Source organism: Squalius cephalus (assembly GCF_949319135.1).
Source record: "Squalius cephalus genome assembly, chromosome: 22".
In the NCBI taxonomy this organism is placed as follows: domain Eukaryota; kingdom Metazoa; phylum Chordata; class Actinopteri; order Cypriniformes; family Leuciscidae; genus Squalius; species Squalius cephalus.
In genome coordinates, this window is record NC_137143.1 from 25,671,369 (window position 1) to 25,684,257 (window position 12,889).

The 12,889-nt window shown below is 36.3% G+C and overlaps 1 protein-coding gene across 2 annotated transcripts in view; it reads left to right on the forward strand.

Annotated features, from left to right (window-relative positions):
• Window positions 1–12,889, forward strand: part of diaph3 (diaphanous-related formin 3) — a 323,176-nt gene that overhangs the window by 187,741 nt on the left and 122,546 nt on the right. For both annotated transcript variants that reach the window (XM_079856725.1, XM_079856726.1), the window contains 3 exons: window positions 6,207–6,302; window positions 7,361–7,455; window positions 12,600–12,701. In XM_079856725.1, the coding sequence (XP_079712851.1) occupies window positions 6,207–6,302; window positions 7,361–7,455; window positions 12,600–12,701 (293 nt within the window). The remainder of the gene's footprint in view (window positions 1–6,206; window positions 6,303–7,360; window positions 7,456–12,599; window positions 12,702–12,889) is intronic.

The window sequence follows — 12,889 nt, forward strand, 5'->3', positions numbered from 1 at the left end:
TTCACATTCACATATCTGTACATCACAGGTCTCAAATGATCAAACAGAGCATGTTGTCATGCATTTCATGTGTTACGTCTTTCGGTGCTTGAGTTGATCTTTGAGATCCTCATCTGATATACAGGATAAATCAGCCAATTTGTTCCAATTACATCAAGAACATGAATCTTTAATGATCATCTTCCATCTTGCCAACTGATTACAATTATTTCTTTAGTGTTTTACGTTCTCAAGTTTTAGCCATTTCACATTTTGCCAAATCAAATGTATCCGCTCCAGAGTTTTAGCATAATTAACAGTTAATTGTGGAATTTGAGAAATCATGTCTCTACTTCCTCTTGGTCTTCAGGCTCATTTTACTGTTTCTGTCTAATTTTCTCTTGTTTTTCTGGCTCTTACTGTCTATTTCTGTTGGCTGCTGTCTCTGATTCTATTATTTGCATTCTTGTTCTGTTTTCTACTTTCTCCCTTCACTCTCCACTCACTAAAGTGTCTGAGGAGAGTGAACCTGCGGAAGAGCCACCCAAGTACAGTAAGTGTGTGTGTGTGAGCCTGTAGGAGAGCAAAGTTTTTCTGCATGTGGCCCCTCCCTCCCAACACAAGCCCTCCCCCATGGTGACCCCACCCATTGGCTGTTTAAAATAAGACCAAGACAATCAGCACTATCTTTAATTAGTAATACTCATTAGCACTCTTCTGAAACCTAGTGAGCTGACTTGTTGTCTGCTTGCTAACATAGACAACTGGCATCCTGACTGAAATGGAACCATTGCATAAACACACAAAATCATTCAAAAGCTTGGGCTCAGTAAGAATGAGGATCAACAAGGATAGATTAAATTCCTTCAATGATACATTAGATTAAAAATGACAGTAAAGACATTTATAATATATTTAGCAACACAACTGTTTTCAACAATTGTAATAAATGTTTCTTGAGCACAAATCGGCATATTAGAATGATTTCTGAAGGATCATGTGACACTAAGACTGGAGTAATAGCATTGCTTTCACATGAATGAGTTACATTTTAAAATATTTTAAAATAGAAAACTTATTTTAAGTGGTAATATTTCACAAAATTACTGTTTTGCTGTGTTTTAGATTAAATAACCACAGCCTTGCTGAGCATAAGATAATTATTTCACGAACATTAAACAATCTTACTGACCCCAAACTTTCTGAACATTCTGGAATTGCCTTTTCCACTAAAACAAGTAATGTTGCCTTAGGTTGACCAAAATGTGTCACATTTGCCCTTGCATTGCACTCTCTGTAGGTAATTTACTAGGTTGGAACATAGTTAATGACTGTATAACCTGTGGAGCTTGTAGAAGTGTTGTGTAGTCACTTTGACTTTCTATTGCAATCACTAGCCGCGTCTCCACTGTCGGGCCTAAAGCGGGCGCGCTAGTGCGTGCCAGGGCTAGTCGCATTTCCACTGTCACTTCCGAGCTTGATCGGGCCTCGTCAGGGCTTCCTCGGGGCTAACGGCCAGGGTTTTCTGGCCCGATGAATACCTTGGTCCAAAGTGGGCCAACTCGGGCTTGAAGAATGTTTACGAACAGAGGAGTTTACCTATGTCGAGAGACATCAGCACCGCGGATGATTCCATATACCAGCTAAAATCAGCATTAAAGACTTTTAAAATCATTTTAGCTCAAAACTCACTTTCATGTTTGAATACCTTCTGTTTGTGATCCAATGTGGATTCTGATCACCGTACGGTATAAGGCAAAAATAAGGACTGCACGCTAACCATTACCATAGTAAACATGGTAAATATGACCACTTGAAGAAATCAGACAAATCATAAAGGCTATCACAATCATGTTTTTATTTTATCTGTCAGTAGCCTACCTCTCGTCTCTTTATACCAGACTATCTGATATCCATATTTAGCTCCGCATATTTCATAAAATAAAGCAACTCGAGAGCTTCCTATGTTTTTCTGACTGAAAATAGGCCTATAACTGTATTGGGAGAGAGTGTCATAAAGCTCCTCAGGTCGTATTTTTGGTGGCATATTTGTAGGCATACTTCCATTTGTTGGTGAAATGATGGGTTTGTGTGACGTTGTTCCAGAGAGGCGTGTTTTAGTGAAGCGCAGTGGAGCTGCCTTTTAGCCCGGCATGGCCCGTTTAAAGCCTTGGCTCGCACTGGCCCGACAGTGGAAACGCGGCCACTGTCATCTCTGAGTGAGTGTATAAGGCAGACTCACGCTGGTTTAGCTATATGCATCTGGGTTAGCTGTTTGTGTGAATAGGTCTCTTTTCCTGTAGATTAACCCCGCTCCTGTGTTTTTCGAGCCGGTATCCAGACAGCCGTGTTAATTAGTGCACAAGACAATTATGCACTTCTCTCCGGAGACCTGCGTTTACTTCTTTTAATCTGGTGTTATAAATAATTAAACTTGTATTGAAACCCCCTGCTTTCCATCTGCTCATCTCTTTTCTCTTTTTTTCTCCATCTCTCTCACTGTCTTTTTTCCGAGAACTGAAGAGGGAGCTGTGTAACCTGTTAGTCACTGACCTCTGCGTTGCCTCTTTTGTTTTGTTGGTTTTAAAAGCCACACGAAAGTAAAAAGACTATATCAAAATTATTTTATTCACTTTCTGAAAATCTTCATGCATGGTAAGCTAAATATGTACAGTTGAAGCTGTGTGTGTGCGCACAGGACAGTGAGAGTGTGACCTCATTTACCACAGTCATCAGAGCTGTGTGGCTCTAATCTCATTCTTCACAGCTGTCTTGTCAAATACCAATCCCCTTACTCACTCAGCATGACCATTACACACTCATTGGCTGTGCCTCAAAATGTTATGAACTACCTAGACAGTATTTTGGACATTGTAGTAATGTTCAAATTGAATCTACCTGCTTAGACAGCTTTTTGTTGATATCCAAGATGGCTACCTAGACAGTGTTTTTGGGCATCATAGACCAGTGAATTGAAGCAATTTACTGGTTGCATTCGCACCACCAGTAGGAACTCTGAAGTGACGTAAACCGGCCAACAGCAAAGTCATTTAAGTGCTGCATTCAACAATGTCAACATCCCCGTAGTCTAAAGGTTGTGAAGTGCATGGACTTCGGCGTCGGTCCATCTTACACCTGTTTAGCATGTTTGTAGAGTAAGTATATGGCGGGTGCTGGTGTTTCATATGGCATGCTTTCGGCCAATGTTTACTTGCGTCACTGGTAGTTTTACTTGCGTCACTTGCACACCTATTGTGCTGGTTCGACCCTACTCAGAAGTAGGAGAAAATTTTGTCCCCCCAAAAAGGTGTTCCTATAAGGGCCATTCTACAGAATTGGTGCAAACTGCTGTCCCTCATCCAAAAAACACATTTGAAAAGCATTTAATTATTAAAATCTTAGATGTTTACTAAGATCCTTCAATTATCTATTGAAACCCACAATAATATTTAAGATATCAGTAAGCTTTATATATATAAAATCATAATTTATGGGCTACTTTCAATTAGGAGGTGGCTGTCCCAAACCCTAACCCCTAAATTTCAACTTGTGAAAATGATATTGAATAATTTTTTGCAAATTTTTCCATTCTTGTTTTAAAAAAAATATATATATATATTTTTTTTTAAATGAAGTTAAAAAAATATTTATTTTATATTTTATTTTTAAATCATGAAACTTTATCTAAAAAAACATGTCCCGCATTTTCATGTCACTACCAAAACAGTGAATGTTGTAGTCCATTGGCTGAGACTGATTTTAACCACACTCCTACATTTTTGATCAGGAAATATTCCTGTGTCCCTCTCTCTCATGTGCTATATGGTGAGTAGATTGATCCCATCATTTTGAGGTAAATGTGTTCTAAAGTCTAAAAATCTGTGTGTAACTTTAAGGAATGTCACTACCAAACTCATTTTTTCTGCTATTGAGAAATTTTTTTGGGATGTTATTCCATAAAATTTAGTTGTTATATGTGTTCAACTGTTCTGACCAGTGATGGCTAACCATGTGCTGATTAGCATCTTCGAGCTAGGCTCAAAAGTTATCTAAAATTGTCACTACCAAAACAGTCACAACCGAAACATTTTCTTGAAGTTTCGGTTGTGACATTGTTTTGGTAGTGACAAAAGGGAACACATAATCCTTTATTTGGAGGAATAAACTACATTTTAGTACAGTTATGCAAATAATTACTACTGTAGTATGTTTTAGTAGTGTTTTAGTATGCAATATTCTGTTAAAATTCTGTAATGTGATGAGGTTACAATTACTTAAGGTTGCAGTCCATGATACTAGCTTAGGTGTAAGGTTGTTGTCAGTAATGTTAATTTCTATGATTAACTTGGCAAGGAGAATGACATAAAACACCAACATGCCTAAAAAAAATAGAAAAACTACAACAGAGAGACAGAGAGAATACAAACAAAGGTTGAGGGAAGACCCAGTGAAGTACGAGGAATACTTAAGGAAAGAAAATGAAAGAAATAAGAAACGAAGGGAAGAAGGAAAGTTGAAGAGTATCAGTGAATTATCTGACAGGGAGCAAAGACATGTCAGAAAAGCATGGAGGAAAAGACAGAAAAGACACAGGATGATGGTGAAAAGACAAAAAGAGATGGAGACATTTTGCAGGGCTTCCACACCACCTAGCACTTCCAGTGAGGGTGATCAGACACCAGTACACACACACACACACACACACACACACACACACACACACACACACACACACACACACACACAGACAGAGAGTTCAGTGGTTCTGGAGATTTATCTGAATGACTCATAAACAAAATGTTGAAAATGTGAAAATAAAACAAAGTGGTTCTGAGTCTACATTGTAAGTTGTTGTTTTTTTAGGAAGAAAAATCTATGAGCATACCTCTTCTCACTTGCACCTCAAGACCCAAAATATAGAATAGCTCTAGGTGTTCTTATAAGATATTTACTGTCAGATGTGTGTCTGCTATATGTACTGACTGCATATGTGCATCATAGTTATTTATTTATATTAACATAAAATGTGGACAGTCTGATTCAGCCATGGCAAACTAATTTTCACTACCAAAACATTACTGTCACTACCAAAAATGTGCAGTCACTACCGTAACATGGGATGTTTTGTCAAAAATAAAGTATATTGAATTATCAACTAAGATGTTATGATAGTGTTTGGTTCAATGCATATTAATACTAATGAATCCTTAACTTTGAAATCAGTACGATAAACTTTATGCCTTCTACAAAGAAAGATTGGGTTCAAAATACAACAAATCTCATAAATCACACTTAAAATATTATTAAAATTATAATCTTTATTGATTTAACCAGTAAAAATATTTTTTAAAAATAGAAAAAATATATATTTATAAGGTAGATGTAAACAAAATCTTAATAGGTCATTATAAGCCTTCTTAATAAATTATTTAATATTGTGTTTCGGTAGTGACAAATTTGGGGAGAAGGAAAATATTCCAGCATTTTCTGAAAATACAATATGAGAATTAACTGCACAATTACTAGAAAAGCATACCTTGGATATTATACAATTTGCATACATGCAAAATTTGTGGGAAAAAACAAAAAAATTTCAAGATGTTTCCAACTCTGACTTTGCACCAATTCTGTAGAATGGCCCATAACTAAAATTGCTCCCAGTTCCTGCGGTGCGATCACACCTAAAAGCGGGTACTTCCGCCAATAGTTAAACTGTAGGAACTATAGAAATGTTCCTCCAGTGCTAAAGCCCCTATAGATCTCTTTACATTGAAGCAACCTATCTAACATTGTTTTGAGCATTATGGCCATTTAAAAGTGTTCCGTTTTCCATTTGGCACAAATTACATCACTCTCCTTCTCTCTCGTCAACAATCAAACATGTTTGCACAGTGTCATCCTACTCATCATCTGACCCCAAGAGTTCAACTTATCATAGAACCCCACAGGTCCTCATTAAATGCGTTTTTCTGGAAGCTTTGCTCTTTAATTATTCAGTGTTTTCTGTTCAGTTGTGTTTAAGATGAAATGCTAGTTTCTTTCCCACACGTGATTGACAGTAATGATGAAAAATTAAGTGCAGGCTAATGTGTTCCCACTGCTGTAGACCATTAGTCTGCTTCAAGCTTTGTGTCAGTTCTGTGACTGTGTTTTTCACACTGGGGTTTTTGAACAGGTTTTCTGCATGCATGTTGAGTGTGGTAATAGAGTGTTATGATGGTTTTCAGCTCGACGTGAAGAGGAGGATCTGGAAGAGAAGAAATCCATCAAAAAGAGAGTTAAAGAACTGAAAGTGCTGGATCCGAAGATAGCACAGAACCTCTGTGAGTATTATTCAGTTGTTTTATTTTGTCTTATGTATTTTGTTTGATTATTTTAAACATTAGCTAGTGTAAAGGTGGTAAACAAACGTACGCTTTTTTTTCTCAAAAACGCAAAACACACACACACAAAAACACCCATGTGACATAGACCAACAATGACAAAAATAGTGAAAATAAGCATTACATATTGTAATGTTTTAAACTTGTGTTCCTATAGCATATTTGATGATTTCCATGCAAGTTATTTCTCTCCTGCTCTTTCTGTGAAGAAAGGTGTGGGAGTCAAAACAGGTTTTCAGGTGTCCTTCTCTCAGAACCTTGGGGTTCACAATAACACCTGTCTTGTGCTGTTATATACAATGCATTTCGTGTCTCTCTCTTCCTCTTTCGCACATACTTCTCCTTGCACCTGTTTTTCAAACTTAAAAAAAAAAACATTCTGCCTTTTCCTTTTCTCTTTTTCTGTCTGTCAATTGCACATATTCACACTGATTCATTTGTCCGAGTATCTCCGTGGCAATAAGCAGAGTTCTGTAATGAGAGGGGAATGGAGAAATTAAATGTTTCTGAACATCCCGGCAGTCAGATCGCTGTCCCTCACCCTTTTTTACCTATTCTGTTATTCACTTACTTATTTTCTCACCTTCCCTTTATTGCAGTTCTTCTAAAATCATATTTTAACTCAGTATTTGTGACAGATGCAGGCAGGGGTGAATACTCTTACCCTACTGCCTTGATATATGAATGTTATCCTGATTCTGCTGAAGTTCTTGTCTGGCCCTCATCTTGTCTTGTTGAAGTGCATTTCAATTGCAGAAGAATTCAAGCTCATTCTTTCTTTTTATCAGATATTTTCAGCATGCAGTACACACACACACACACACACACACACACACACACACACACACACACACACACACACACACACACACACACACACACACACACACACACACACACACACACACACACACACACACATTAAACAAAAGTGTGTGTGGACTGTTAATGAATTACTGCAGGGGGCTTTTGATGAAAACTCTCCCCCTCTCCCTTAGCCATTTTCCTGGGGTCATTCCGGATGCCCTACGAGGAGATCAGGAAAATGATTTTAGAGGTGGACGAGGATCAGCTAACTGAGCCCATGATCCAGGTAACATCACCTCTCTTCACCATTCATGACCTTTAAAGCATGCCCATGTTCAGAGAGGATAGCCACAAACATGAGGAATTTTTCAGCAGCCATTTTGACATTAGCCCCTTTCACACATACAGTCTTTACTGGTAATTTACTGGTAAATTAATGGTAATAGATCATGTGTGAACAGGAACTTTTAAAAAATACTGGTAAATTGTTTCCAGCAATTTACCAGTAAGGGAAGTTGTAACGTTGCCAGTAAATTTCCAGTAATGTGCTCTGTCTGAACGTGGAATGAAGATTACTGGTATTTGCACGCACAAATTCGATGACTTAAGAAGTCTGAATTGGGCAAATCATAAAGACTTATGAAGATGATGTGATTACTCCATGCTGTTTACAGTAAGATTTTTTCTATTTTTTATTTTTAAATATGTGCTAAATTATCATCTTTGACCGTTGCGCCACATCTCGCAGCTTTTTCAACGTGTTGTGCTCGAGAACCTGCCTTTTCCATTCATCAGCGCCGCGGGTTGGTTTCTATTATGTGCGTCTCATGTTTTTAAGAGCAAAAACGCGTTCTGTTTGATCATCCGTTATGCCTTTCACTCAGACGTCATAAAATGTTGTCAAATTGAACAGATAGAGAAACTAAAGCGCTTCTCCTACTGACATCACAGAATTTACCAGTATTTTGCTGATGATGTGTGGATGGTCTCTTACCGGTAAAAAGCCAGAACGCTGTTGCTTGTGTAAACAGCATATTGTATTTACCGGTAAAGACATTCTGGTAATTTATGGTAATTTACTGGGATTTCTGTTTGCAAGGTGCCATTGTCCAGACCTGTGTTGTACGGGACTTATATAACTTGTATACATGGTAAAATGTACATTTATTCATTTATCCAAAGAGAATTACAAATGAGAAATACAACAAGCAATTCATCTTCAAGCTGGTAGTTACATGAGAAGTGTTTGCAATTCAGACTGGGCTTCAGACTGGGTCTTCTGAATAAATTTCAGGTATGAACACGTTTACAATTCCGGAATCGGATACTTCTTATAAAATTAAAATGATTAGTTTGTCGCGCTGTTTTCTGTGCTGCGCATACATCCAAAGTGCGCTCACAGAAAATATGTTTTTAAACCATTCAAGCGCGAGAAGACTCGCGCGCAGTTTTATGTGCTGCATACACATCCAAAACGTGCTCACAGAAAAAAGTGATTTTAAAACATTCAAGTGCGAGACGAATCGCACTCTGTTTTCAGTGCTGCAGGCATGTGTAACTATATTGGGCAACTCTTAAAGTGACAGCAGCTAATCAAACAACAAAAGATAAAGAGAAAAATCACTCGTTCTTGACTGAATAACTTTTTTAACTATATTTGAAATGTGTATTTTATTTATAAAGTGCAGTGTTATTTTACATTTGATTACAGTTTCTGTACCTGAATATCGTATCTTTGTTCACTTGTATCTATTTGTTTTGATTGCTATTTTTTATGTTCTTTTTTTATTACTGAGTGTTTACTTTTCTTTAACAATGCTTGAAATGTATATTAGTTAGGCTAGTCGTTTTTCTATGGTATTTTTAAACCACAGGCAGAAGTTCCTTGTGTACGTGTTCTTTAGCTTGTTGATTTTTGTTCATGATATTCAGCTACAATTAAATGTTTTGCAATAAGACTAAATGTGAATGATCTAAGTTTTTTTTTAATTATTTAATTTTTTCCTTATTGGAATCGATAAGAATCAGAATTTTATAACGATAACATTTTTCATATCAGTCGATATTGATAATTATCACGATTAATGTCAAATCTTTATTTCTTTTAAATTTAAAGGCAGATTTTTGCTCCTAAGTTAAAGTTGTAAAAATAATTGTATAATATAATATGTATAATAATACTCTTTATTGTTAGAACATGACAAACACTTCACGTTTTTGAATTCTTTACACTTTTCCACATTTTTTTCCTTAAAGTAAATATCTTAATAGAAAAAATATTTCTTGGTTTGTGCATGTGCTAATGGGTGATATTGTTTCTAGTCATGAAACAGGTTTTTATTGCCTGACTTTGATGCATATCTTCAGCATAGTTTGCAGTGCAGGCTGCAATATTAATATTACATGTTTTGTCTCTTAGAAATGCATATTTGACAATGAGTTGACAGTTGTAGTATCTGGGTTAGGATGCAGATGTAAATTTGTTCATTGACAAAAACAGTAACATTGTAAAAATCGTAACAACCTAATTTTTATATGGTAAAATTTAAATATTCTAACTGTTTTAACCAATTTACCATAACCGTATCATGCATTTAAATCATAACCACAGTTAAAACCACACATATAGCACCTCATCACCATGGTAGAATAACTATATGGTTTCTATGGTATTTGTATGAAAAACAGCCTAAATGGCTTTAGTATAAATGCACACACTCTTTTTTGTTATTTTAAATGGGAATGATAAACAAAACACTAGTATTTATCTGTCAAAATTATGGCAAAAAGGCTATGCAAAAAAAAAGACTATGCAAAAAAAAAAAAAAAAAAAAAACAATGCATAGAAAATCAAAAAGCTCACAGGAGAAAGCATACATTGAAGCACAACATAATCCCTCTAAAAAGTAAGTAGTGATACTTTTTAAATTCATTGCGATGTTACCAGGCAACTGTAAACAACTTTGTTACACAGTACATACACCAAATACAAGGCTGCATCACTATACACTAGTTTCTGCATGGTGTTGGAATTTTTTTAATTGCTCCATAGATGTACTGCACGATGGCATAGCAGAATCTCTACTGTTTGGCATATTTCTACATGGTTTAAATGCATATATTTAATTTTTGTTTTATAAATACATTAAACAATCTCTCCGATTTTCCTTTGTATTTTATCATGAACGTGGCCATCCATCTATTAGGTTCATGTTCATGTTCATGTTCATGTTCATGTGCACTAATGAAGTGCCTATTTGGAGATGAGCTAGACCAGTTCATCAATGGGTTTTTGAAACTTTAAAGTTTGTTTCTGAAGTCAGAGACTCAAGAGTAGGTTCTTTATTTCCAGACTCTAAAATAAAATGTTTGAACCCCACAGATAAGCGGTTAATTAAAAGTGGATTTATATTGTAGTACTTTATGAAAATACCTATGAGTTACGAATTCTTCTTGGAAAAATAACAAGATCACAATACGTTGATAAGTGAGAATTGCTGAATATCCATTTATATCTGGGATTTAATGATCTCATGGAGACTGACGGTTACATGAGAGGTTGAGAGAACACATTTTAAGCATTTACCTTTTATAAGATGGATTTAATTGAGATTGACACCATCTGATTGGGAGAAAGAGACTGAAAATGGGATAACACAGGCCTACCGATGCTTTGACATAAAACCATATATTATGGTGAAGCTATGTTAGCCTAATGGTGTGAATTGCTTTCACGTCATTTCCTGCTTTCTTTGAATATCAGTGGATGTCGGACTTTCATTGTGGAATCTCGTGTATAATTCTATAACTGGCCAAAAGCAGTGGTGCATATCAATTTAATATAATATAATGGTAAATATTGCAATATTATAATTGATAACTTTATATTGAAATAACGCAAAAATAAATATTTCAATATAGTTGTTGCGAAACAAATGATAACATTTGTATTTTTAATAAGATAAAATAATGGTATATACAATATAGTTATTGATATTTTTAATAATATAAAATAAACAGCATGTATCTAAATACAGTTATTGCAATCTAAATGCTAGTTTTGCTTTTTTTTTTAAAGGGGTCATATAATGCCATTTTTGTACAAGCTAATATGATTCTTTAGGGTCTAAATTAAAAGTTTGTAATATACTTTAATTAAAAATTCTCATTAGTATTGTAAGAAAACACTAATTTTACCTGGTCAAAAACAGCTCAGTTTTCAGCACGCCGTTTAAGTGCATAAGTGTTTAAGTGTCTTTTAAATGCTAATGAGCTTTGCTCACCCCGCCCCTCTGTTCTGTGCGTACACCGTTTGTTATAACCATAACACAACCATAACGCGTTGTTCATTATAAACGTGGAATTATGAATTATATCGAGAACGTCATACATAGAAAACATTCTGTAATGTACCCTGAGTGTAAAAATAGCCGCATTCATCGTGAAGCATGCTAGCGATTTGCAAAGATTAATATAAATATTAATATAAAGGTTAATAAAATGTTAAACTCACTTCTTTTTCTGGAGGTGCAGCAGGAACACGAATAGTTGGTACCGATCCTTTTTTCAGGAGCAGCTTCTTTAGAAAAACCAGCTATACTGACCCTCGAGCAGTCTGGTGTGTGAAATGATTTGCGCAAACATGAAATCATTGACGTTGATCGTGGGGAATATTCCCTTCGAAAACAAACTCTGCCACTGCGTCTTCAGCAGTTCGTTAAAATGACTGCTGTGTTCCTTATTACACCCAAGAACAGAACACCACAATCGCTTAGTTAGAAGCCATTCTGCAGTGCTCCAGTATCAACAATGACGCGCGGACTATGGTGATTGACAGCTCGCTCACGAGCGGGGGCGGGTCTGTGTTGAAACGCTGCTGTCAATCAAACAATCGTGGGAGGGGCGTCCGACCGTGTGACGTCACTAGGTCGAACGGTTTGATTTGAGAGGGGGGGAACATATAAGGAGATTAAAAAAAAAAAACACTGGATGGATTTTTATCATTTTATGATGGTTGTGTACAGGCACTGCCAACACACATTTCAGTACAATCAACTTGTAAAAGTGCATGTACCATTATATGACCCCTTTAAATATAGTTTTAGTATTGGGTCTGCTAATGTACAGGTTGCAGGTTCATTTCCAGCCAGGGGCGACCCATGAACTGGAAGTTTACTGAGATCAAGTACCATTTTGCCCTTGAGCAAGATGCTTAACCCCTGAATGCACCAGGGAGATCTATCGTCCCTTCAATTAGTCTAGTGTGTCATTAATTGCCAGTGAGTCTATTTAGATGAGGAGCTCCACTAAATGGCTAGAAACTGGAACTAAATTGGCAACAATTAGATTGCAGGTTAAAGTTGAACTTCTAATTGGATGAATGTAGCACACATTCTTTGTAACAGTTCTTTGTCTTGTTCTTTCTTCCAGACTCTTGTAAAACACCTGCCTGAACAGGAGCAGCTGAACACACTGGTCAAGTACAAGAGTGAATATGCCAACCTCTCTGAACCGGAGCAGTTTGGAGTAGTGGTAAGTTATTCCATGCACGAACACACATGCCCTCAGTGTTGCTGCCACTGTATTCCAAATTCTAAACTGCTTTCTTATCAATTTACCTTTCAGTGTAGTGGAACGTCCAGTTAGAAGTCATCAATCACTCTTTATTTAAACTTTTCTCAGATTGATTTTGTATCCGTCCCTCTACACGAGATTTAATC